This window comes from Arvicanthis niloticus, chromosome 24 (genome assembly GCF_011762505.2).
Source record: "Arvicanthis niloticus isolate mArvNil1 chromosome 24, mArvNil1.pat.X, whole genome shotgun sequence".
Lineage (NCBI taxonomy): Eukaryota > Metazoa > Chordata > Mammalia > Rodentia > Muridae > Arvicanthis > Arvicanthis niloticus.
The window spans coordinates 6,429,801-6,457,375 of record NC_133432.1 but is presented as its reverse complement, the minus strand read 5'-3'; the positions used below and the strand labels follow the sequence as shown (position 1 = coordinate 6,457,375).

Here is a 27,575-nt window from a genome sequence, read left to right as displayed (position 1 = left end):
AATGAGACTGCGGGCCGGGAGGCCGCAGAGACGACGATGAGGATGCGCGCCCCGCAGACCTAACCTGATAGGTGAGAGCGTGGGAGTCTGCAGGAGGCCACACCCAGAGGTGCGAGTGCAGGGGGCGTGGCTACGGCCCCGGCGAAACCGAGGCAGGGGGCGTGGCCGAGTGTCCACCGAGGGGGTGGGAGAAGCGGTGGAGCCGCACCCTGAGGTGAGCGCGCAGGGGGCGTGGCCACACCTCTCGCTGAGAACGAGGCTGAGGGAGGGGCTCCAGGCCGGGGGGGCGTGGCCGTCCCCACGGGAGAGACTCCGGCCTTTCGGGTCGCGCCAAGCGTCCCCCACGGGCGGCGCGCGCATCCGCCTAGCGACGCGTGAGGCCACGTCGGGGTTAGGCCGGCGCCACCTGGGCGCGGCTGAGGCGAGCGGAGCGCCGGCGAATCCCGCGCGGGCGCGGCGAACAGGTGCCCGCGCGCGTCAGGCGCCCGCCCAGGGGCGGGGAGAGGGGCGCGGCCGGAAGCGCGGGGCGGGGGCCTCGGCCCGGTGAGCTGCGGGGCCGGCAAGGCAGGAAGGAGTGCTCCGGGGCTGCGCGGCTAACGATGTCGAGCCGCCGCCTCGGCTCCTGCAGCAGCAGCCGCCGCCGCCGCCGCTGCTGCCGCCGAGCCGGGGGACATGGAGCGCGGCTGCAGGGAGCGGCCGACGGCAGCAGCAGCAGCAGCAGCAGCAACGAGCGTCGCAGCGACAGCGGAGCGCAGCCCTCCCCGTGAGGCGCCGGCCGGCCGGCGGTGGCGGCGGCGGCAGCAGCAACAGCAGGGCGGCTGAAACCCCGGCTGCACCGGCGGCGACCCTCAGCGCGGCCTCCCCTCCCGCCCCGCGCCCCCTCTCGCTCTCCCCTTCCTCTGCCGCTCTCGCCCACCCCCTCGTCCGCGTCCCGGGCGCGCGCCGGCAGCTCAGCCCGGGGGCGGGGGCGGGGGCGCGTGCCGCCGCCGGCGCGGGGGAGGGGCGGGCCGCCCGCCCGCGCGCGCCGCGCCCAGGGCTCGCGGGGACCCGGGGGGCGCGTGCCGCGGCGCGAGGCGAAGCGCGGGGCGAAGCGCGGGGCGGCGCGGCGGGGCCCCTCCCCCCTGCAGCCTGGCGCGCGCCGGCCGGGCCGCACCGCTGCGGGCTCGGCGCGCGCGGGCCATGTCCGCCTTCTGCCTGGGCTTGGCCGGCCGAGCTTCAGCACCCGCCGAGCCGGACAGCGCCTGCTGCATGGAGCTGCCCGCTGGGGCCGGGGACGCAGTCCGGAGTCCCGCCGCCGCCGCCGCCGCCGCCCTCGTCTCCTTCCCCGGGGCTCCCGGGGAACTGGAACTGGCCTTAGAGGAGGAGCTGGCGTTGCTGGCGGCCGGGGAGCGGCCGTCCGACCCCGGGGAGCATCCTCAGGCGGAGCCGGAGTCTCCGGCGGAGGGACACGGACCGCCGCTGCCTACCCAGGATCCCGAGCTGCTGTCGGTGATCCGACAGAAGGAGAAGGACCTGGTGTTGGCGGCCCGGCTAGGCAAGGCGCTGCTCGAGAGGAACCAGGACATGAGCCGGCAGTACGAGCAGATGCACAAGGAGCTGACGGACAAGCTGGAGGTGAGGACCTTCCGGCGGCATGGGGTGGGGAGCTGGGTGCCTGCCTATCCTCCCCGTTTCCGTGCCTAATTCTACCTCGAAGAGAATCATCGAGCACGGGAGGCAGGAGGGCTAGTTTCCCTGATCATCCGAGCATTCGTTGAACCCACCTGACTTTCCCACCCAGCTCAGATTGTGGGTCCATGCACGTCTCCCACCGTTGTGGGCCGTTCTATATATACTGTACAGAGTCTAAAATAGAGCTTACAGTATGACTAATTTATACAGCACTGGGGCGATATCTGCACACAGCAATGAGAACATCGAGAAGCATCTGAAATATGCTTCAGGTGTTCGGAGAAACAGTTAATCTCTAATCAGGGTGTTAGCCCAGAGCTTTCCAGTCCGGGCATTAAGGCCTCTGGATGCCCTTGTCTTAACTTCCTGGCAGAGTGTTCTGGGAAACCAGTGCCTCGAAAGGAGCTTTATATAGCTTTCAAATGCTTAGGGATTAGGGGATGCGGTTCCATTGCAGAAATCAGAGAAGGCAGGGCTCAACATGTGATTAGTTTGGGCTTCAGTAGCTTTGTGTATTTCAGTAGTAGTTTTCTGTGTCCTGGGGTCTAAGCATCTAAGAGCCATGTTACTTTTAACCACTATTAAAAACATCTCCCCACCCCACCCCCGTGTGTGTGTGGGGGGTGTGTGGGAGTTCTTGGCAAGATGGTTCAGTGGGTAAGGTTGCTTGCCCCAATTAGATCCTCAGAACCCACATGGGGAAAAGAAGAGGATGGCACTAGCAATGTGTCGTCTGACCTACACACACACACACACATCCCAATTAGTAAATAATCCTAAGTACATTGTCAAATGAGTAATATTTCTGTCAGTTGCATTCAACACAATCTTCTACAACTATGTTTATTGGGTTTTTACTCTTAAGCAGAAAGAGTCTTGAATTACCATTCAAGTACCTAGGGAGAGTACTTAGAAAAAGGTACAGAATGATAGCAGTTCTAAAGTCGTAGATTTTCAAAATAAAAAAGGAGAGCAGACTCATGTCTGGTGGTAGAAACAAACCGCCAGGCTTCTCTGCCCCTGCGTTCAGTATCGTTACCCACTTGTCTTGGACTAGTTCTCCTCATTCTCATTATGAGAACATCGTAGTACAGATGTGACCAGGCCCGAAACCAGCCCTCGTAAGGCTCTACTTCACTGCTTCTGTTTGGTCAGAATATGAATGGAGAAACACTTCTGCAGTGGGATTGATGCACGTCTGTAGTCTAGTCACCTATCAAGTTAAATCAGAAGAAGAAAGGAAACCAGGGATCGGCCTGTGTCTCAGCCGGCCTGTTATCAAGGCCTGCCAGTTGATGGACTCCTGATACACAGCTTGAAAAGTTGTCTGTGAAACCTGGGCCTGGATGGCCAGAATGCAACAGGGCGCTGCTACCTTAATGAATTGACTTGTTTAATCGCCACTTGAAGTAGAGGTCTGGAAATAAAAGGGCGTCCCTTTCTTTCCAAGTCGATCGAGTTACATGACACTGTAAGGGAGCACTAGCCCGGAGATGTGTACTGGAGATTTGAAATTCCTTCAGTGAGGGACTTGAGTGAAGAAACAGCGAGCTTGAAAAGAGCGTCCTATCGCTTTGATGAGTGACAGATTTCACGGTATACAGTTACACAAATCCTGGTCTCCATGTGGCGCTTTCAGTAAAGGGAGGATTTAAAAATTCCAGAGCAACAAAAAGGTTCTACTGTAAAGGGATAAATAAACGACCTTTGACTTTTTGTAACTGACTCCATGGGGGAGACTAAAATAGCTTAACCTGCTTAAACTATCATTTAAGATGCTATCTCTCAAGATCTTCACTCTTGCGCAGTTTTGCCTGTGAGTGCCAGTGGTAAACTTTTAAAACTCGGAGTAGGGGGACGGGGGAGGTTGTTTCGAGGTATCATACCCAGCACTACTGACCTGGACAGCAGTGGTTCAGGTCGAGGTAGTAGGTTATATGTCATGTGTACTCTACCACAACTTAAAAACAAAAGCTTGCATTTATTTACCCTGCTTCTTCTATATATATTTGAAAAGTCTGATTTTTTTTTTCTTCTGAGATAGAGTCTCACCGTGTTGCCCATGTTGGCCTTGAATTCCTGTACTTAAGAGATTCTCCTGCCTCAGTCCCCAACTAGCTGGACTACAGGTGTGCAGTTTACCCGACTATAAAATTTTTTTTCATGTACACTTGAAAACATATTCACTAGTTGCTTGTTAACTGATGAATGTATTTATTTGATGGTGTTGAGGATTGAACCACCGCTAAGCATGTACTGTCTGCGTGCAAGTTAGTTCTTGGAGGGCTAATTGAGGATAGCTAATTTATTGCGGTCTGTTTCACATGATGCATACAAGTGAATTTTCCCCATAGCTCATTCTTTTTAGATTTACTTATTTTACTTGTATGTGTATGAGTGTTTGCCTGCACGTATGTACGTGTGCCACATGCATGCCTGGTGCCCACAAAGATCAGATCTGGAACAGGAGCTACAGATGGTTGTGGGCCACCATATGGGAGCTGGGAACCAAACCCACGTCTCTGAAAGAACAGTCAGTGAGTTTAACCTCAGAGCCATCTCCCCAGACACCCCACCACCACTGTATCTTTTTTTTTTTTTTTGAAAAAAATTAGATACTGTAATACCTGTTTAGACAAAACTATTATCTAAAGTTTAATGTAGCAGCTGTATTTTTAACTGAATACTTGGAAGTGGAAAACTAGTCTACTTTAATAAGGAGGATTTATTATTATCAGACTTTGACATCAAACACATTTTCCGACAAATTGGTTTGGAGGTTAAACATGTGGTATGTGTTCTAGTTCGGGCACTGTGGGCCACATGGTGGGATTCCGTATCCAAAAATTAATAAAGAAGATTAGTAATGGTGGTGGTGGTCTCAGAGACTGATTTTATATTGGTCTCATCAAAATTGTTATTCTAATTTTACAACAAACAACCCATCTTCAAGATCTTTTCCGCCTAGTATCTTTCTAGTTCTGTGTGTCACACCTAGGACTGTATTAGTTTTTCCTTAATGTAAAAGCATTCGATTCATTAAAGGCATATTAATGGCCTTTAATTGTTTAAAGGTTAGCATATGTGGAGATGTTTCTGGCTCTGCTAGACTATGTTCATACGCTTAAAAGTCTAGTTGAAAGGCATTTTTGGTTGTCTCTTCTGTATCTATAATTATCCCTTACGATTTGAAAACATATATCTACCCAAGTCCTTACTAACGTACATACTTTTGTCTTCTGAGGATTATGGTACAGATTTTTTTTTTCCAGTAAGGGATGGAGGGAGATGAAAATGAGTGTCTGGGAGTCACATTGGAGAGAGGCCCAGGAACCCTGGTGTGCACTCAATGCCTGCTACTCTAGAAGCAGTTTTTCTCTGGTAGTTTTCGTGAGCCATGGCCTGGACTTATGTGGATGGTGTTACTATTTATTTTTGTGCAAAATCCATTTCAACAAGTACCTGTTTTACTTAGATTAGTAATGCTGATTTTTTTTGTTTTAAAAGTAGATTGATTTGTTGTGTTTTTTTAATGGTTGATTTTATTTTTAGAGAAAAATTGAAATCATAATAGAGTATCCATATTTTCTACATCCAAGCTCATCTTTCTGCTAATATTTTACATTAACATATGCATAATTAATAAAGTCCTTACATTTCCTAAGTCTGTACCAAATGTCTTTTTTTTTTTTTTTTCTATTTCAGAATCCCATATTACATTTAGTTTTTATGTCTTCTTAGGCTTCTCTTAGAGTTTTCTTGATAAGTTTGGTGTTAATTTTCAAAGTACCATATAACCCTGGAAAATACGAAAGCACAGGTAGAGACCTATATATTTGAAAATTCTCCCGACACTTTACTGGTTAATTTAAAGCTTAAGTGAAAATACAATTCTAGGAGAAATTTCTTAGAGTAGACCAAAAAAGGTTGAATTCTGTCCAAAAGGTCAGCGTCTGCCTGTCCTTTATCAAAGGCTTGGGACACCTGAAATGGGGACTGTGTCTCTTGTTAAATACAAGGACAGATTAGATCAGTCAGCACCACCTGTCTCAACCCCGTCCTCCAGGAGGACTTGGGCTGTTTCAGTTGCTTACAGGGGCTGCTCACTAGCAGCTGCTTGCTGAATATTTTTAAGTCTCTCTGTTCTTTTAGAGCACACGCCTAATTTATCTGGCCTCCCAGTACCACTATGGTGACTGAGTTCTTGCTTCTGCCTTCTGCTCGGTTGTTTACATGTTGGGTAAAACTAAGTTTCACACTTTTCGGATGGCAGTCAGCTCTTACTTCTACCTTCTATCTTTGTGAAATTTCTAGAATGACTAAAACATCCTCGGTTTGGAAAATTCTGCAGTATCAGGATAGCATAGGACAAACTGTTTACATGCTAGTTAGTGGAGGTTTCTCCCTTGTTATTCCCTCTCCCATATGCTCCAGACTGTAAGGGTTTGAGTTTCAAAGCTGTGTGACTTTTCCAGCCTGTAGACTAGATCGATTAACCAAATGAATGGTCCCTCAGTGCAGTCAGTTTGAATGTTTTCATGAGCACTGCCTTCGCCAAGGTGCTCAGAATTTTACATTTTGGATTATTGTTTTTAATCTTTGACAAGTCCTCAGAAGCATGATACATTTTCATTTTGGGGGGATACATTTTTATCAATTTGGCTTTTAGAGATACTTACAAGTCCCTCAGCCAAGTAAGAGGAGTAAGATGACAGGGCGGAATGGGGTGATCTTGTCCTTTAGGCGCACCTCAGGTTTGACAGAGAGGGGCTGGTTCTCTTACATAACCGTAAGCTGATACTTGAGGTTGCCAAAAGAAACATTCCAAAAAAAGTGTTGAAAGATAAGAACTTGTATTAAGAGCATGTTTTCCCAGGAAGAGACGACCGAGTACTCGGAAGGAAGACACTACTAATAAGCTTAATTTAACACTACTCATGACTGGACTCCAGCCCTCACTGAATCTCAGCCTTAGGAGATGGGATCCAAGACAGCATTGTTATGTGTTTTGAGACAGGATCTCTCACTGTAGCCTGCGGTGGCTGTGGCATCTCATGGAAGTCTTGCCTGAGCTTTCCCATTGCATGAGCCACTGTGCTCAGCTTAAGTCAGTGTATTTTGAAGAGTTACACTAGAACCTTGCTAGGCTTACCAAGGGTTGAGACTTGTTACTTTAATTAGACTCAAGTATCCGTTTGGTATTGGACACACTGCTTGGTATTGGACACACTTGCCTCTGAATCGATACACTTATCTCACACAAATGCAAAGGTGTGCTTGTTTCCTTCAAGCCAAAAGACTCCTTTTCGATTGAGTTGTTACTTCAGAACGTCTTTACTTTGTCTGTCACCCCATTTTATTATGTCCTCCACTTAGCATGAAAGCCCATGAGGACAAAGACTATGTCTGTCTTGTCCATCACCAATGTCTCCAGTAAAGTTTCCCTGCCTTAGTAACCACTAATGAGTGGATGAGGCAGAACTCAGCACACGGGACCTATTACTAATGTGTGGTTGAAAGTTGTCTGACTGGGCTGCAGAAAGGGCTCAGTGGTTAAGAGAACTGGCTATTCTTCCTGAGGACCTGGACTTGGTTCCTGGCACCCACATGGCACCTCGTTACCATCTGTAGCTCCAGTTCAGGGAGTCCAACACTTAGTCACACCCAGCGCCAGGCGTACAACCCAGGCAACACATACACAAAATCAGGCCCGAAACTGAACTTGCCTTAATACTTTTGAAGTGTAGTAGTATATTACATATTACATATAAGCTGTGATTTGGAGCACTAAATTCATCAGATATCTTAAACACAAATCAGCTTCCACATTTTCTAGTCCTGACCTTGAACTAGTTACTTCACGGCTTATAACCATCAAGCATAAAAAGATGGCCCCAGGAGAGGCTTCTTTTTAAAAGGTACTGAGTATTTTGATTTGTTGGTCTCATTGTTTGTTGTTTAAATATATAGTTTAATCAAAAGATGACTTGTTAAATGTCAAGTGAATCCCCAAGTCTAGAACCAGGTCCTGCCCAGGGAAAATCAATAAAACATTGTTTCTAGTAGGAATGATGTTTTCTTTGTGAGACAAGCCCTGTGTTCTAGAAGAAGAGAATATTTTTGTAACTGTGAATTGGGCAACATGCCCTGTGTGGCAGGGTGTTTTGTTGTGTTCCCTGTCTGGGAAAAAAAAAAAAAAAAGTGTGAAAACAGAATAGATAAAAGACTAGGGATTTTCACGTTTTTTTAATCCTTTTTTTCTTTTTTCTTTTTTTTTTTTTTTTTTTTTTTTTTTTTTTTCCCCAGCACTTAGAACAAGAGAAGCATGAACTGAGAAGGCGATTTGAGAACCGAGAAGGGGAGTGGGAAGGACGGGTGTCTGAGCTGGAGACGGACGTGAAGCAACTCCAGGATGAGCTGGAGAGACAGCAGGTCCATCTTCGGGAAGCAGATCGAGAAAAAACAAGAGCCGTCCAGGAACTGTCAGAACAGAACCAAAGGCTATTGGATCAACTCAGCAGGGTGAGTCACACGAATTCAATTATAAAATAGTAAAAGAGAAACTTGGAGCCGTTCTGATCCCCTCCCTGCAGTAGAACTTGCTGGAGTCGGTGATTAGGGAGTCAGATAGATTAGGGAATTGGACTACAGCCTTTGAGCATGGAGCCCAGGTGATAAACAAGCATACTAAAGGAGTCTGGAGCCAGGCCCATGACTAGGCCACCTGTAAGACATGGTCTCTTAACCCTCTTCTCATCTGCACTTGATTATGTCTGTCTGCATCTGTTAGAGCCTTAGAGAGCTGTACCAGGGAGAGTCCATCATCACCTGTGGAATGGTTAGCTCGTTAATTCAATACTTAGAGGTGCTCTCTTTAGCTGAACAGCTTGGAAAAATGAGTGTACATTACCAAAGGAGGGTCTATATGTAAGTTTTATCACCACATCAAGTAAATAATAACCCTTACATGTTTATAAGATAGTGTCAGAACTGTAGTTAATTGAGGTCAAGGCCTAATCATTGCAAAGGAGGAGGTTGAGAGTTGAGTGAGCAGAAATCTAATTCCTTTTTTTTTTTTTTTAAGATTTATTTATTTTATTTATGTGACTACACTGTAGCTGTCCTCAGACACCAGAAGAGGGCATCGGATCCCATGACAGATGGTTGTGAGCCACCATGTGGGTGCTGGGAATTGAACACAGGACCTCTGGAAGAGCAGTCAGTGCTCCTAATTGTTGAGCCATCTCTCCAGCCTGTTACCAGAAATCTAATTTTTTTAAAATTTATTTACTTAATGTATATGAGTACACTGTATCTATCTTCAGACACACCAGAAGAGGGCATCAGATCCCATTACAGATGGTTGCGAACCACCATGTGGTTGCTGGGAATTGAACTCAGAACCTTTGGAAGAGCAGTCAGTGCTCTTAACCACTGAGCCATCTCTCCAGCCCAGAAATCTAATTTCTTAAAAAGTATATTTTTTTTAAATAAATATGGGAATGGCCTATAAATTCACTTTTTTCTGGTTTTTTTCGAGACAGGGTTTCTCTGTATAGTCCTGGCTGTCCTGGAACTCACACCGTAGACCAGGCTGGTCTTGAACTCAGAAATCTGCCTGCCTCTGCCTCCCAAGTGCTGGCATTAAAGGCGTGCGCCACCACTGCCCGGACAAATTCACATTTTTTTAAACATCAATTAAGACATAGTAAAGCCAGGTAGTTGTGGCGCACATCTTTAATCCTAGCATTTGGGAGGCAGAGGCAGGTAGATCTCTGACTTGGAGGCCAGCCTGGTCTATAGAGCAAGTTCTAGGATAGCCAGGGCTACACAGAGAAACCCTGTCTTAAGCAAACAAAATCATAAAGATATTGTGGGTTTAGTATTGCACCTCAGTCCTTCTTGTAGGTTAAAAACAAAACAAGCTATTCTTTAGGTACTAGGAAAACTGTGGCCTCTGGTCCCAGTCCTAAGCCCTGTGCCTTCCTTCCGTGGTCTTGGAGACAGGCCAAAGGCAGCTGTGGTAAATCCCCAGGTCCTGCACTGAGGTGATAGTTGACTGCTCGGATGGTATTTGTTGATTACGTCACAGTTGCTTGCTTTGCTTTGGGATTTCTGTGAGACAGGAGTGAGTATCTTGTTGACTTCTAAAGAAGTGTGAGCTAAATACCATTAGTGAGGAGAGAGGAAGAAGACAGAGATGATACCTGGTAACTTGAAAAACTGCAACTTGCAGAGAAATTCCAGCCAATCTGAGAAAGATGAGGATGCAGCAGTATGAGGGCCAAGTGGCTTCCCTGATGTCATAGAAATCACCTCTCTCTGTCACCCTGGATCAGCAGTATTGAGAGTAGCGGTAGTTCAGAAGGCATTTCACGGGCCAGCTTATAGCATTTCTGGATCAGCTCTGAAACCCTTTTTAGTAACTGGGAAGGGAATCTCTATCCTTGTAAAAATTTTATAGGTTTTGAGTCTTTCATTCATTATTCATGAAAGATTAACCAGAGAAGTTTGGCCAGATTGCTTTGTTTGTTTAAAAACATTTAATATAATTCTGAGCAAGTGTTTCGAATGATATTTATGTAATGGAATTCTAAATTGAAAAAAGAAAGAAAAAAAAAAGAGCAACCAAAGAGAAATTAAATTTTCTTGGGCCAAGTTCATGCGACAAATGCGGACTCAACCCTGCTTTTCTGTGATCTGGTGAGAAACAGGTGAGCAGAATGGAGGAAGTCAGAAAACAGACGCTAACGCGCTCTGGCGCAGAACTTGGGATTGACTCTGCTCATTGTTTGTGCCTCAGTTTCTTTAACTTTATTAAAGTGAAGTTAAAATCTGTGCCACAGACAATACTGTTGAAGTGTGGGCTGTGGGTATAGCTCAGTGGTAGAGTGTTTGCCTGGCTCACCAGAGAGGCTCTATGTTCACTTTCCACTGCCGTGGTTCTCAGCCCTGTGAGTTATGACTGCTCTGGGACCCAACGCCCTTTCACGGAAGGGTGGGGGGGTGGCTAAGACCATCAGAAAACACCGGTATTTACATCATAAAGTATCGAGGAAATCAATGTTATGGTTGGGGTCAGCACAGCATGAGGAACTGTATTGAAGGGTTGCAGAGTTAGGAAGGCTGAGAACCAGTGCTCTGTCTGGAAAGAGGAGGCAGAGGAGAATGCAGTGTGGGTGTGTGTGTGTGGGGGGGGGGTGTTGATCTGCACACGCAGGTGCAGGTTGTTTACTAAAGCAGCATCTTTAGAGTTGTCTGTTGTCTGATTTCTGTAGAAAGTCCTGATGATGTGCTTCCAGATATTTCCACTCGATCTAGATTCTTGTTATCCTCTCCTGGCCTTGAATGTAGGCCCTGGTGGTTTTGTGGCTTCCTCTCCTTTCTTCTTGGAAGCAGGACAAGTCCCTGAGGTTTTCAGCAGCAGCGAGTTTAGATTGCATTTTATTATTGTTTTATTAACCGGGTGCTCAGGAGCCAGAGGAGCTAAGTACTTTGAAGGGAGTTAAATTCTCATAGGACAAGAGAGCAGCCACCAGAAGTGGTAGAAGACCATGGGGTTTTTGTTGTTGTTGTTGTTTTGTTTTTTTTTTGTTTTTGCAATGAATGTGTGTAATGAAGTTTGCATGATTGCTTTTTTTCTATGAAGGCAGGGCTTTTCTGTGTAGCCCTAGATATCCTGGGATTTTCTCTGTAGACCAGGCTGGCCTTGAAATTAGAGATATGTTTGCCTTTGCCTTCCCAGTGCTGGCACTATAGGCATGTGCCACCATGTCTTTTTGTAACCGTAATAAATATATAGTGTCAAAAATATAATATATGTCTTTAACATGTTTCAATGTATGTGTTTTGGCTGCCATAGTCTCCAAGGTTGCTTTTAACAATAAACAAAACAACAGCTGTATTGAGATGTAATTCATACCCGTATATGTTACCCTTTAAAAGTGTGCAGTCTAGTGGTGTTTACTATTTACAGAGTTATGCAGCCATCACTACTGTCTATTTGGAGAACATTTCACCTTTCCAAAAGAAATGTTGTAGCAATTAGCAACCACTTTTGTTATAATTCAAAAGCTCCATGTCTCAACCCCTGGCGACTTTTAATCTACCCTGCTCCCTGTGCTTTCCCTTGCTTTAGACTTTTTATTCAGTAAAGTTCTACTGTAAGTGGCAATTCGTGCGTGCCTTCTTTTACTTAGTGTTGTATTACCAGGTTCATCCATGTCAAAGCATGTATCAGTGCTTCACCCATGTTATGACGGAGAGGTAGCCCATTGTTGTGTGTGGCGGTCTGTTTACCCATCCACATTCACAAGCTGATGCACACTGCCTGTGTCTATTCTTGGCTCGAGTGAACAAGGCTGCTATGAATGCTTATGAACCTATTTTATTTGTACACAGATCTTTTGTAGCTGAAATGGAATGTTACCAGTCTATAGCCCATGAGCTTCTAGCGCCTCATTATTATGAGGAAAGGAATTGATATCACTCTCATTTTACATCTGGGAAGACTTCAGGGAAGAAAGATACATGACTTGATTAAGTTTCTTTCAATTCAGGACTGATTAGATTTTCTGTACCCTCCATTCCAGACTTCTAAGGCGGCAGTTAAGATCACAGGCTTTGAAGCCAGACAGCCCTGGGACCAAACACCAACTCTGGCATTTACTAGGCAGTTTAATGTAGGAAACTTATTTTACCTTCAGTGTCCTCCTTCATAGAATGAAGACAACTATGATATTATTAACCAGGTCATGTTGTGATGAATAGGTACTAAGTGTGTAAGGTTCAAACCACAGTGGCCAGTGTGTGGTGAGTGCTTGATAACTGGCAGCTATTTTATAAGTTCATGAGAGTTTCTCATTTTAATCCATAACTGGTATGGATTGTGTTGTTGAAATGCAAAGGTCTGCCTATGTAACTCAGGTGAGTTTTGAACTTGGGATTGTCCCACCTCAGCCTCTCAACTGGGAATCTAAGCATGCTCTGTCATGATGTTTTGTTTTTGTTTTTTTTTTTTTTAATTTTACCATTGCCTACAATATTTAGTGATAATACTGATCTTCAAAATTAAAAGTGAGGTAGGAACTGGTTGTATTTTATTCTGTGATACCCTGAATCTGCTGGGCATTGTTTCATATGCTGGAGTTGTCTTCTCCAATTATTTGGTCATTTGGACAAAATATTCCTCTGAGTTCTCTTCTAATTGCTAAGAGTCTCTGTTTTTTTTTTTTTTTTTTTTTTTTTTTTTTTTTTTTTCCCCCTCAGGCTGAGATATCTGAGCAAAGTGTAAATTCACTTTCTAAATTAGAAAGTGACACCACAGTATCAGTTGACAGTAGGTTTAATACAGTGGTTCTCAACCTGTGGGTCCTAACCCCTTTAGGAGTTGACTGACCCTTTCACAGGAGTCACCCAGGACCATCAGAAAAGCACAGATATTTACATTTCAATTCATAACAATAGCAAAATCACAGTTATGGAGTAGCAAGAACATAATTTTATGTGGGGTTGGGGTCCCCACAGCACGAGGAACTGTATTAAAGGGTCGTAGCATTAGGGAGGTTGAGAACCACTGGTTAATAGAGCCTGGTAGGTAGATATTGTCATGATAACTACCCACAGCCCAAAGAGTATAGGGGGACTTGCAGTTCAGGAGAGGAGCGACACAAACAGTGGTCTTTGCCTGGGTTAATATCTTCTAAGGTTAAGTTGGTGGATTGTTGGAAATGCTACTACATAGTGTCTGGTGTTAGAGCTTCTCTCCCAGAGAGCAGCAGCAAAGATGTGAGTCCTGCTCTTTGGATAAGTCTGTATCGAGCCTCTGCTGAGGCTCCATGGAATGTTCCTAAGCCAGAGCAATGGTTTGAAGGATGTGGAAGGAGCCTGGTTTCTAATAACAGTGACAGCAGTAATAGCAGGCTGCTGGTTAGCCTTCTCTATCTTCAGAAGCCCTCGCAGTAAGATATTATTTTCAAAATGAATCTCAGTGGGGTTGGTAACTTTAGTCAGAGGTAAAATAAGGCATTCCCACATTTATATTAAACACTGCTCACACAAGATCTGAAACATGAGCGACAGGCTTGAGTACCTGTTGACCAAAGAGTGGAAAAACCAATTGATTTTTTCCGGAGAATGAGATTTAAAATTGCTTAGGGGATCCTGAGCCTTTCCATCCTCAAATGCACAGCTCTGGAGTTTGGAGAAATTGGTTAGGTCATCACTTTAAACATTTGCCTGGGTTTTATACACAGTATATCAACTGCATCATTCTCTCCTGTCATGAGTACCGCCAGCCTTAGAACAACAAGCTAGGTCTAGACCTATTTTACATACTAGGGCCCATCCAGGATTTCAGTTCTCTACAGGACCGAATTATGTGGTAGTAGTGACTCTGGGTGGAATTATGATATAGACGTTTGCTTTGTCTACTTAAAAACTTAACAAAATATTACAGTGATACAGAAAACTGCAGAGAAAAGTACAAGTCAGCATTTAAAATGTTGTAACATTTTGAAGCCAGCTGTGGTGACACATGCCTATAATATCAGGGCTTGGAAGGCTGAGGTCAGCCTTGGACTGTAGCGGTGCCTTCCCTGTCACCCTCCACCCACCCACATCTCAGCACTTTGCTTTCCTTAGTGGAGATTTACTTATGGGTATGTGTGTATATGTTTCTTTTGTAGTACTGAAGTTAGATCCCAGGGCCTCTCACATCTGTGCCTGTTTTAAATACAAAGAAAACATGTTTGTGTGTCAAAGAAGGTTTTAGAAGGTTAAAATACTATTTTTACATCTATCTCTCACTGCTATCTGCTTTTTTAGTATCAGCTTTTTAATCAATTTTGTATATACACATACATGGATGTTAATGTATTCGTATGTATAAACATGTCATTATATGTTTACGTACACACCTGTTAAGAGTGTATAATTTTTCCATATTTTAGACATTTGACAAATGGAAGCATAATGTAAAATGATTTGCAACACCTTTCTGGATTCAAACTGTGTTCTTGAGTTTTACACAGATTGATAATATAGCTTCAGTTCATTTATATTAACTGTTATTTAGTATTCATTATGCAGATACAGTAAAATATGTGTATTTTATTGGTGAGATTTAACTTCTAGTTTTCCCACTATTACAGTTTTCTGTTGTGAATATTTCTGCATCTTTTCTTCATATGCACATATATTTTAACTTCTCTGTGGATGAATCTATTAACAGGAGTTACTGCATCTGAATGTAGACCCGTCTCAGCTTTGTTCGATATTGCCAAATTCTTGAAAGCCTAGGTACAGATTTGCATTCTTACAGATGAGCAGTGTGTGGGAGTCAGGGCATATGGTTCTGTCTGCACCTGACTCTTCATCGTCATCAGATTTTAAATATTCCCACAATCCCCTGTGTGCGGGATGAAAATGTCATTGTTTTAACTGCATTTCATGAATTACTTGTGAGGTTGGACATCTTTTACTCTGTCTTTCTTGTTGATTACTTGTTTGCTTTCCTTACACACTCTGTTGGCAAATAAGACTGGTTTTTGTTTGTCTTTGTTTTTAACTTTTGATGTTCTGATAGTTTTCTTTGAAAGGGGTCTTGTGCTAAAAAGAATTATGTAGACTTTTAAAAACAGATTTTATTTTAGTCACCTGTGTATGTGTGTGGTCGTGTGCATGAGAGTTCAGTGCCTGGGGAGAGATGGATGTCACTCGCCCAGCGTGGAAGCTAGGAATTGAACTCGTGTCCTCTGGATAACAGAATATGCCTTTAACTGCTGAGCCAGCCAGCCAGCACCAGGTATGTAGAGTCAAATATAACTAACTATCATTCCCTAAACAGTTTTTCTTTTGTGTTTTGATTAATTTTATTCCCTAGTATAAAGCTGCCCTCTCCATATTCTAATAAAAACATAAACACATTTTAATGTTTGGATTTAATCTACCTGGAATAAATTTATAAGAATTTTTTTTTTTCTTTTTGCCAACTAAAAGTTGAAAACAAAATGGAGGAGGGTTTTCTGTTTTGTTTTTAAGACAGGTTCCTTCTCTGTAGACCAGGCTTGTCTTGAAATCACAGAAATCCACCTGCTTTTGCCTCCAAAGGAATGTTGATGTTAAATGTGTATGCAGCCACACCCAACTTTTTAAAATTTTAGAAGTTTGTAGAAATCTAACTTGTTTGCTGAGGCTGACATAGCGTCATTTCACAGACCCATTGGCTCCCAGTGCTGGAGGCTGAAGTGCACAGAGTGGCCAGGGTCAGTTAGTTCCTTCTGACAAGGGGGTCTCTTTCAGTCCTGTCTTTTTGGCTGATAGAGGGTGCCTCCTTGTGCCTTTTGGTATTTGTCTTCCCTCTGTCTCTGTTGTTGTTGTTTTGTTTCATTTTTGAGACAGGGTCTTATTGTGTAGCTAGCTCTGGCTGTCCTGGAACTCACCATATGGACCAGGCTGGCTTTGAACTCACAGAGATCCTTTATCTGCCTCTGTTTCTTGTGTGCTGGGTTTAAAGGCATTCAGTGTTATGCCCAGCCCATCTCTGTTTTGAGATCTACTCTCCTTACATAAGATTACCAGTTATATTGACTTAGGATCCCATTTTAGTTTTTTTACATTTATAAAGGGGCTGGAGAGATGGTTCAGCGTTAAGAGCACTTGCTGCTCTCAAACAGGACCCAGGTTTGATTCCTAGCAGCTGTATGGCTTCTCACAATCATCCACAACTGCAGTCCCAGGACATCTGGTGCCCTCTTATGGCCTCCGCTTGTACCATACATACAAGTGGTTCATATGCATGGGAACTCAGACAAATGTGTATGCATAAAGTAAAATTTAATTTGTCTACATTTGTAAAGGCCTTGTCTCCAAATAAGTTGACATTCTGACAAAATGGTGTTTGGACATTAAAAGAGGACACAATCCAACCCATAATAACATTTTGGGGTACTTTTGTTTTTGCCAATAACACACTTACTGGATCCTAGTTGGTGCTGTCTGAGGGAGATAGTCTTGGTAATGCCATTTTCCTGGAGGGTTCCATTCTCTTTCTAACACATTCGTACACTATAAAGACTCAAACCTCTAACACTACACAACTAAGGAACTAGTGTCCAGTGGAGAGATACCTAGAATACGTTACCCCTTGGGAAAGTTCGAAGTCCACCAGTCTCAGTTGTCTAAAGACTTACCTACATTCTATACTCCTGAGTTAAAGTGAATGGGTTCTTTTTGGTGGTGGGGTCTTGTTTAAATCAGTCTCTAGTTCAGTCAGAGGTTATATCTGAGAGGACATCTGAGGAAAGTGGCAGCATCCACAGAAGAGCCAGAGGAAGAGTGTTCTTGGATGGCTGCCTTTGAAAACAGGACTCTGTTTACTTTGCTGTTGTGTAAACAAGTATCCATCAGGATGGGCAGTCAATAAAAGGTTGTTGGTTGCTGTTAAATAATTTTAAATAGGTTATAAATGGCATGTTTAGATCTGTACTTTTCTGAAGACTAACCCCTATGCATAGACTATGACTCTTGTGAGCCATTTCATATTCACACAATTATATTTGAAACCCAGTGGTCAGAGGAACCATGGATGTCAGTACTTGGGCCAGTAAACCGTTGGAGATAGTGGTGGCACATGCCTTTAATCCCAGCACTTGGGAGGCAGAGGCAGGCGGATTTCTGAGTTCAGGGCCAGCCTGGTCTACAGAGTGAGTTCCAGGACAGCCAGGGCTACACAGAGAAACTCTGTCTCAATAAAACAAAAACAAAAAACAAAAACAAACAAGCAAAAAAAGATAGTGCGGTCTTCCTAAGTACTCGGGGGATTGTGAAATACCTAAAGCTGCTGTGAACTGTGGTGCTGGCTGCGGCCGCAGGCCCTCAGTTGAACAGTGGTGTGCCTCTGTTCTGCAGGTCAGTCGCTCACTGGGTGAGTGCTTGTAGCCTTCTCATATTGCTGGCAGATGTGGGAAATGAACATTCTAGCTTTTCACCAAAATGTTTTTGTCCTATGGGAGACTTGGCCTTTGTTTTGGTTTGGATATGTGCTGTCTTCCATCCTCTCTGGAGCATGTACTGTGGACCACAGAACACCCCAGCTCTAGACTGTGTTCACCATTCTTACAGACCACAGTGGTCTGTGGTTTGGAGGAGGCAGCAGCAGAAGTGACCTGGGGGCAGCTGCCTCACTGAGGTGGTGCAGTTCCTTCCTGTGCAACCCTGATGGCTTCTTCCTCAAGTAAAACTCCCGAGAATTCACCTTAACGTTTGTCCTTCTCATTTGCTCTGCGTTTGAGCTGCAGTCTCGTTTTCACAGGGCACACCCTGTAAGTTGTTTGTTTCTTCTCACTGGAACCATACAGGCACCTCCCCAATTTCTCACACCAGGACCCGTCATGCACCTAGTTGCTCTGTGAGCAGATCTAACTGTGCCAAAGTTCACAGCTGTATTTGGGACAGTATACAAAAGAGCTGTTCCATAGGCTGCATGAAGCCAAAAGAGGCCATCACTGTGGGCTCACTGAGGTAGTCAGGTGGGTCAAAGGCTTCCTTTTGGACTGGAGGGACCATGATGACAGATAGGCAGAGGAATGAAGCCGGACGGTGTGAAATCTGTGTCTGAGAGGTCTCAGCACCTGAAGGGTGTTAGTGCATTGTGTTGAAACTAGCAAGGGTGGGGTGGCTTCAAGTTTCTCAAGTTTTATAGATTTTTATTTTTATGTATTTAAAGGGATTAAACCCAGGGTCGATGTAAAAGTGATCTATAGGCAGTCTTGATTAATCAAGATTGACATGGGAGAGGCCAGCCCACTGTGGGTGGTGCTATCCCTAGGCAGATGGCTCCTGAGTTGTACAAAACAACCTGAGCAAGCCAGTAAGTAAGTAGTGTTCTCCCATGGTCTTCTCTTCAGTTCCTGACTTGAGTTGCTGCCCTGACTTCCCTTCATGATGGAGTACAACTGTAAGCTAAATAAATCCTTCCCTCCCCGTTACTTTCGGTGCTAGTGTTTTATCCCAGCAGACTAAGAGTAAGCCGCAGTCTGCTCAGAGGACTCCAGCATGTTCGGTCCTTACTGCTTCACCTACTCTTACAGGATTGCCCTAATCCCCCCCACCCCACCCCTACAGAGAGCAACTACTCTTGTGAGGTGCTGTCAGAGATGTGAGGTGTCTAGGAGGAAGCTGACCAAGCAGATGCTTTGTCTGTTTCTGGCCTGTTGGGAGAGGCCGCCCTTGGTCAGCTTTCCTGTCTCACTCCTACAGAAAACATGCACTTGGCACACGAGCCAAAACCAATCTTTCCTGAAAAGACTTGTGTTCTCTCTGAAAAATGAACAGTTGATTTGAGGTTAGCAGCTTCTGGTACATTCCCTGAAACAAGTCTTTACCAGGTCCCCTTTTCAGGACTTCAGTCTTCAACACAGTGGTTGTGGTAGGAGTCAGTCTGTGTCAGGTGATACGTAGCCGGCCTTGTTCTTGGAACATTTTACAGTGAGCAGCAGCTGCTCGTTAGAATCATTGTCAGTGCTGAGCAGACGTCAGTTCTTTCTGGCCTGGAGTGTGTTATTTGCCTTTAATCCCAGCACTCAGAAGGCGGGTGGATCTGTCAGTTCCAGGACAGCCACAGTGAAACCCTGTTTTAAGACAAGTAACAACAACAAACACCTGTTGCATTAGCAGGTTTTTGTTTTGTTTTGTTTTGTGGTGTAGGAAAAGACGTGACAGTTTGCAGCCAGCTTTCAGTCACCCTCCATGTAAGAACTTAGACAAACTTACTAGGTTAGGGTTGCAGCAGAGATGAAGTGTTTGCCTAGCATGCCTGGAGCCCAGGTTCTACCAGTACTTAATGCAGCACCCACACTAAGTAAATCCAAATAGCAGTAATTTAAATTTCAAAGGGGACTTTTCTTTTGAATGCCTCTGCTCTGATCCCACCTGGATGGAAGAACTGTGTGTGGGTTTTCTATAGGATCTGAGGATGGCCTGGTTTTTTGACACTTAAAGCCTCACATTGCTCCCCAGTTAACAGCTGGTTTGAAATTGGCTTTGATATCTCTTCAGGGACGGAGAGTCAGTAAGAAATCACCTCTTCATGTGTATCTCTACCTTTACTGAGTTCTTTGACATTTCCGGTGATCCTTGTTGATGAATACTGTTTTGTATTGCCTTGGCTTCAGAGACTCTGAGGCAAAGGTCTCAGGTTTGATTTTAACAATTTCTGTCTATCGTATCACAGATGTTCTAAAAGGATTGGAAAGTGTTGGTCACATCAGCTAATCGAGAACAGGTTTGCACAAAGCAGGCTCATCTCTGAAGTCAGTCCCAGCATTTCTGATGAATGCTGTTGCTAATTAGTTAAGCATGGGGTGGTAATTGTGGATTCTTTCAGTCCATGGGTGTTTCTTTTGGTAAGTGTTGGCTTAACTGTGGGAGTCTGTTCTTAACTATTTACATTGGGAGAGTCATGCCTGATCTGAGGATTCCAAGTTGGTTTTATTGAATATAGCTGTTTATAGCTCTAACTTTGTTATTTCTCAGAAAAAGAGAGAGCCTAGGTTCTAGTATATGAAGCCTAAGATTTGGAGTTTGTGTGGCTCAAGGGTCAGATGATTTTTGTACTGAAGGAGCACAGTGTTGCTAGATTTTCCCTGATAAACTATCGTTTTACCTTATTGAAATTGAAATGTGGATTTCCTTGTCTCTTGTCATGGAAAGGTGAAACTAGTTAAGTGCCTGCCTGGGCGCTGAGAGGTGGAGCCTACAACCTTTTGCACCTGGCATCTGGGTTTAAGTGGCAGCAGGTTTGCCGGCAGAGGAGACTAAGTGACATTGATAGCAAACTATGTGCTATTTTGTTATCTGTGCCACTAGGCCATTGGTTCCAGTCATAAGATACTTGCCACGTTGGAAGATAAAACAGTGTCTTTGGTGAATAGATACAATCATTAGAAAAGCAGGTAATTTTTTGACATACGGATCCTGTCTTTGCTGTTTCTCTTTAAGTCACCTGTAGAGAGACACTGGCCGGCAGCCGTTCTCACCATCTCTGTTAACTAGGGAGAATTTTGTAGGTAGGCTGTGGAAAAACCAGTTGCATCTGTAGCTACTTATTTAAATTGCATTAAGTATTCTAAATCAAAGTTAAATCCACAAGGATCACTACTGAGACTGCCACTGTTCTTATCCTTAGATTTTAAATTATTGTTAAAAGACCTGTTTTCATTGCAATTATACATTTAAATGTGTTTTAATTTTGAATTATTTTGCATTCGTGTAAGATTGCTTTACCTGTTCTGTTTGTTGGAACATCTCATCAGATTTACTCTACTTTCCACCACGTAATTAAGAAAACCATTGCTTAAATTAGAGCTTCTCAGGAGCCCCTGATCGCCAAGAGTGCTCAGTAAGCATGGTGAGGGTACCTGAAGGCATCTGATGCTCTTCTCCCACGTTTCAGTTTCACCCTGAGCATTTTTCTCTTTTATATATTGAGGTTCTATGTAATAGCTTTTATTGGGAGAAATAGATAGTTTTTTTTCAGCTGATAATTATAGAGAAACATGGCTTGTGAGTCACTGACCCATTACTAGTAAAGGAAGCATCCTCAGGAAAGCTAAATGACTTGGAGACGTCTGTGGTCCCAGCCCTTTGCTCTTCCAGTGGGACTGTTGACTACACAGGTAAAATAAGCCACCTCTTTGGGGGATAAATAATAGCAATTAAGGGGGAAAAGGCAGGGATTGTACTTAGTATGTGCAGACAAGTCACTCTAGTCACAGCTTCGTCAGTTAATGCTGGCATCGATGCACCATATAAACCCTGAGTCTGTCAGGCATCCTCTGGGGTACAGCACACAGTTCAGGTAAGGATCCAACCTTCTAGACATCTCCTTCTGTCTTGTAACCATGTTCTCCGTAGGTTGTTCTCAAATACACAGCAGAGGGGGAAAGCCTAGAAGATTTCTCTGGACCATACATGGAAATAGGCATCTTGCTTTTATTGCTTGGATGTTCAGAGCTCAGGAACAGGGAACACATTTAGTTCCTATGGGAGCTGGGATGCACAGGCCAGTTCTGTGCCTGGGAGAAGGAGGGCTGGAGAGACAGACAGACAGTCCTCAGTGTCCGCAGAGAGGATCCTGGACTTGGAGTTTTCTGGAGTTAACTGGCTATGACTCTTCTCGTCTAGTTAGATGGTGTTCCACGCACCAATAGGTCTAACAGGATTGCAGGATTTGTTTTGGCTGTGTTATGTTGTGGGGTTTGTTGTTGTCATCGTTATTTTGTGTCCCCCGCCCCCCTTCAGATCTGAGCTAACCCTAACTCTAACCCAGGGCCTTGTGCTTGCTAGGCAAATTCTCTACCACTGAGCTAAAACTCAACCCTGTGGTGTTTTTGTTTTGTTTTGTTTTTGTTTGTTTGTTTGTTTGTTTTGTTTTGTTTACCATTTTATCCCACAAAGGGAAACTTGGTCTTTTTACATCAGATAATATCTATGATAATGAGAGAAATTGTTTTGAAATTGATCCTTACACCAACCTAACCCTCCACCCCTGCCTAGGGTGTTTTTTAGATTGCTTTATGATAAAGGTAAATCCATTCATGGGCGTGTTAAGTACAATGACTGCTAGGACAGATACACAGTTTTCTTCTCTTTTTTTCATGCTTTCTCCCCAACAGTTTATTTGGTTTTAATGCACATTGATGGTTTTGCCTGCATTCATGTCTGTGAGAATGTTAGATGTCCTGGAACCAGATTTATAGACAGTTGTGAGCTGCCAAGCAAGTGCTGGGCGTTGAACCCAGATTTTCTGGAAGAGCAACCAGTGCTCTTAACTGCTAAGCCATCTCTCCAGCTCCCAAACACTGATGTCAGTGGCTTCATATAATGGAAATTTATTTCTCATTTTGATAAAGTATTCTGTTTAACCTAAAGGGAAAATAACACTGTATTTTACAGGAAAGTACTGACTTGGGAAAGAGAAGAACTGGGTTTTTAACCTATGTGCACTGTTCTGATTCTGAGTGACTCTGATCTCAGTTTCTGTGTTAGTCAAATGAGGAGCTGAGCTGGCTGGCTCCCTCCTCTCTGAACCTCTCATCTATGTGTGTGATCTCTATGAGAAAGAAAGTTCTTGGGGAAAACTCACAGGATGTGGTACATTGTGAATCCGGGGGTCAGGTAGGGCCTTGTAATGCTTCCTTCTTTGCATGTAGAAAATATTCCTCCTTTGGAACGGTGACAGCTTTTTCAGTAGGTAGCCTGACAACATTGATTTTCCATTGTGAGTAAAATAAAATACATAAGGTACTTTCCCTGCGTACCACTAGCGGTATCAGGAGTGGAGTCTTTCCGTGCTTTTCCCGGTTAAAACGAGGCATCGTAGAGCCAGGGTTGCACAAGAACCAGGGTTGCATGAGGGTGCCCTTCTCCAGCTTCCTACAAGTACGTCAGTCCCACGTTGCCCTATGTGATTAGTTGCATTCTTGGCTGCATGTTCAGAATCGGGAGAATTCCCCCTACACACTTCTAGTCATCAGTTGCTAGGTTACAGCTTTTTACATTGTCCCAATCTGCTGATGTTGCTATGGATACCAGTGATTTCTCTTTCTATGACACTGTTCTGATAAGGCTCAGAATGCAAAAACATGTCATTGTGATGTCAGAGATGTTTTAGCGTAAGGTCTTCCATTTACAAAATTAACATTGGCTGATACAGGTTCTGTATGTTGTAATATTATCTGAATTTAAGAAATGATACATTAGCTGAATGCTTGACAGAATCCGTCACTTAAAACCTGAACTGCATTGTATGATTCAGAGACAAAACTAACATGATAATGTGAGTGCTAGCTGCTGTTGTGGTCCAGCCCATGATCCACACAACCCAACTTTGCACCTCCTGTGCTTAGGCTGAGTGTGAAGCAGAACCATTATCCTTGACATTACCTTAGAGGTAGGGGAAATTGGGGATACTTTCTATAAAGTTATTTTTATAAATTTGTTATGTGTATGCATGTTTGTCCGTGTAAGTGTATGTACGCCATGTGTGTGCATAACCACATGCCAGTATGTCAGAATCCCTCGACTCTGCGCTGTAGGGAGTCCTGAACTGTGTTGGTAGTGTCAGGAACTGAATCTAGGGCCTCCACAAGAGTAAAGGCTCTTGACCTCTGAGCCATCTTTCCAGCCCCTTCTATCAGATCATTGAAACAGTAAAGCCTGCGTTCAGAATCTTACTTGCTGTTTGTGATTATGTTTGTTTTCAAGCAAGGTTGTGGGTACCTGAAGGCAGACACTGTGTCTAACTGGAAGCTTGCTTTGGGGATTTTTGTTTGAGCTTGTGGTTAGTTTTTCACCCCACACTGTGAGAAGAAAGGGCTTTCATGGTGTAGCCCTAGCTGGCCTGAAACTCACTGTGTAGACCAGGCTGGGCTTAAACTCAGAGACCTCTGTATCAAAGAGCTGGTGTCACAGGTGTGAGCTGCTACTCCCAAGTGGTGTTTGGTGCCATACATACACCTAGTAGGCAGAAATTTCAAAAAAAAGCTTATTGATTTGCTCTGAAGACTGCTATTTTGACTTAAGATTTCAAGATGGTCTGTCTGGTAAGATGTCCCAGCAGGTTAAGGTGCAGGCCACCAAGCCTGATGACCCAAGTTCTAATCTCAGAAACCATGTGGTAAAAGGAGGGAACTGACTTCTGCTAATTGTCTTCTGATCTCTACACTTGTGCTGTCGAATATGTTCCTCCTCCCAGGTGTTTTTTAAAAGTTGTGGGGGAAAAGCTTTGTATCAAGGTAGAACCCCTAGGAATTACCGTGGATAAAGTGATGTTAACACATGATACCTAATCTGACCCTTTTTGAGCTCACACTTAAAGCAACCACTAAGGTGTCAGAAGATGGGACTCATCTAAAGTCAGAGATCTGTGAGCTGTGGCTAGGACAAGTACTATTTAAAGACAAAACAAAACAAACTTTGGTGAGAAGCCAGGCTAACCCTCTTTGTGATAAAGATGATTCTGCTAAGCCAAAGGTGGTGTAGTTTGCAGTCTGTTTGGTAAAGGCTGACAGACAGACCCGTGGTACTGAAGAGGAGCGTCCTGATGAACGCTCTTCAGAGAGCGTTAAGAGTCAAGTCACCCCAGAGTTCATTTATTTTGACTTATTCTGAGAAATATTTGATTTATTCCTCAAAACCAAACTGAAATTAAACACAGCATAAAATAGCAGCCAGTCTTTGAAATTATCATCCTGTCTCCAAACTGGCAAGATTTTAATTAAAAACACGTTCTTTTCATGGGATGTTACTTTCTTAAAGAAGGAATTTATTTACCAAATAGAATCCTTTTTGTTTGAAAAACAGACAGACACACAGACACAGTCACACACATTTTTTTTAAATTCTTGTCTCATATATTACATCCCCAACAACCAAAGTTTCCCTTCTCCTCTCCTCCCAGTCCCTCACCCTAATTTCCTCTCTCTCCCAGATCCTCCACTCCTCCTTTCCCTTCAGAAAAGGACAGGCTCCTAGGGGTATCAACTAAACATGACATAGCAAGTTGCAGTAAGACTAGGCACAGCCCTCATTAAGGCTGGATGAGCCAACCAAACAGGAGGAGGAAAGTGTCCCAAAGCGGACAACAGTCACAGACAGTCCCCACCCCTGCTGTTAAGATCCTACAAGAAGACCAAGCTACACAATCATAACATATGCAGAGGGACCAGGCAAACCCATGTGGGCTCCCTCATTGTCTGTTCAGTCTCAGTGTGTCTTCCCCCCCTCCCCCCCCCCCCCGCCTTGCATGCAGGCACACATGTGCATACACTTTTAACTGTAAGTGGGAGAGGAAATAACCCTCAAAGTCAGAAAGTGGGAAAGCAGAAACCCTGAAGAAGACAGGGATGCTGATTCTGGGTGAACCTCCCCTCCCATGAGAACTAAAGAATTGAAGAGTCTGCCCATCCTTTCCCTCCTCTCCATCCTGACGTTCTGCCCTTTGCCTTTTCCTACTGTGGAAAACCTTTCTGGAACCTCTGAAGAGCAGATCTAGTGCCAGGAGGGAGGTCCCCTTTGCATAACCAGGAAGGCCCTGTGCCATCTGGACTTGGCATTCATTTCCAACTCTGTCTTTTCTCAGCAGTGTATTTGTGCCTACGTGTCAACCAGGTGAGCCTCTTTCCTGTGAAGGCTGGTACTTTCCATCTGGCACTGCCCCCTCCCATTGCCACTTGTTGTAATTTCCCTAGGCCTGTAAGGACAAGCTCAGTTGCCACTTCCTTCATGAAGCCTTGGTTTTTGTTTGCTTGTGTGTTTTTGTATTTGAGACAGGGTCTTTTGATAGTCTGGGCAGACCTGGAACTCACCATGTAGCCCAGGTTGGTCTTGAACTCGGCATTCCCCAGGCTCAGCCTTCCATGTACCAGGGTTACACAGACTCTGCAGTATTTCTTCCTCCAGTTTTAATCCCTCCTTCTAGTAGTCAACAGTACTCAAGTATCTTGCTTGCACATTCTATCTAGTGTGTTTACTTTACCCCTTGATTCTGTGTGGTCAGGATGTATTCTCAGGGCACTTCCTATAGGGGGCTGAATGTCTTTCTGAAAGTTTAGTGTGTATCAGAACTAGACTTTAAGGTGAACGTGTGTTGCATAGTTTTGTGGTTCAAGTATGTACCACATGTGACCGTTTACTAAAATGTTTGCATTCCACAGAATTAAGATTTGTTTTCTTTTGTACACACTCGTGCCAAATTCCTTCACCAGGGACTAGGTTGGTTCCCAGTACTTTGTGAGTACCCATAGCAACTACTTATCCCAGAGGATCCAGGACTTATAAATTGGACGCACTGGGGCTAGAGATGGCTCGGCTGTCAAGAGCACTGGCTGCTCCTCCAGAAGTCTCAAGTTCAGTCTCCAGGAACCACTGGCTCACAAACCATGTGCAGTAGACTCTGGTGCTCTCTTTTGGCATGCAGTCATACATGCAGACAGAGCGCTCATACCTAAAGAACAAATAAACAAATAGAATTCATAAATTGGGCACACTGGAAGCATGCAAGCTCTCTGGGTATAGTGGAGTGTGCCTGTGGTGCCAGATTTGAGGGGGCAGAGGCAGGGGGATCACTACAAGTTCCTGGCAGCCAGGACTTCATGACAGTCTGTCTCAAAGCCAAACAGCCAAAAGCAGTAAGAACATGAGCTTGGAGATGGAGCCTGGGCCTTGTGCAGGTGAGGCAAGCACTGTGTCACTGAGGAAATCTCCACCCCTGTTGTCTGTGTATGCGCTGTCTGTAAGACAGAGACCTACCTGTAAAGTCATGTGACGACTAAATGAAAATGTCAAACTTTGACCCTGTCATAGTTGCTCAGTTAACAGCAGCTGGGGTAAGTAGTGGTGTAATTTACTAGAAAATGCATGGGCTGAGAAGCCTTAGGGGCATGCATTCCAGTTCACTGGAGTTAGGTTAATAGTCTTCTTTGCAATGGAGACTACGGATAATTGCAGACATCTGTTTCCATGCCTAACTCTTACAGACTTCAGATTATTGTTTGTTCCTTTTGTGTCATTTTGGGGAAGGGGACAAGAAAGGAACCGTATTCTTCCTAATCCCTGTCTTATCAAAGTCATTCGGTGAATGTTAGTCTCGTGTTCATAGCCTCATCCCTGGCTGCTCAGCAGCACCTGGGCAGCTGTCGGACAAACACATGGTGATACCTGGGTTCCCCTGAGAGAGAGGCCAGAGGTCTCCCCTGGGAGAAGACCCAGGCACCAGGGTGTTCTAAACCAGTTGATTAGTAAGTGTATCCAAGGATGAGTGTTACTATTCTAATGTGGACCTGGAATTGGAGGCAGCTGTTCTCCCCTAATTTAGTATCAGCAGCTGAGACTAAAGTATCTCT

General features: G+C 44.4%; 1 protein-coding gene across 3 annotated transcripts in view; it reads left to right on the top strand.

Moving 5' to 3' along the window:
• Window positions 1-1,135: 1,135 nt before the first annotated feature.
• Window positions 1,136-27,575, top strand: part of Bicdl1 (BICD family like cargo adaptor 1) — an 85,170-nt gene continuing 58,730 nt past the window's right edge. Inside the window, exons 1-2 of one of the 3 annotated variants that reach the window (XM_076922550.1) lie at window positions 1,136-1,614; window positions 7,978-8,193. In XM_076922550.1, coding sequence (XP_076778665.1) covers window positions 1,180-1,614; window positions 7,978-8,193 — 651 coding nt within the window. In that variant the 5' untranslated portion in view covers window positions 1,136-1,179. The remainder of the gene's footprint in view (window positions 1,615-7,977; window positions 8,194-27,575) is intronic. The other 2 variants (XR_013106994.1, XM_076922549.1) reach the window with 2 other exon arrangements.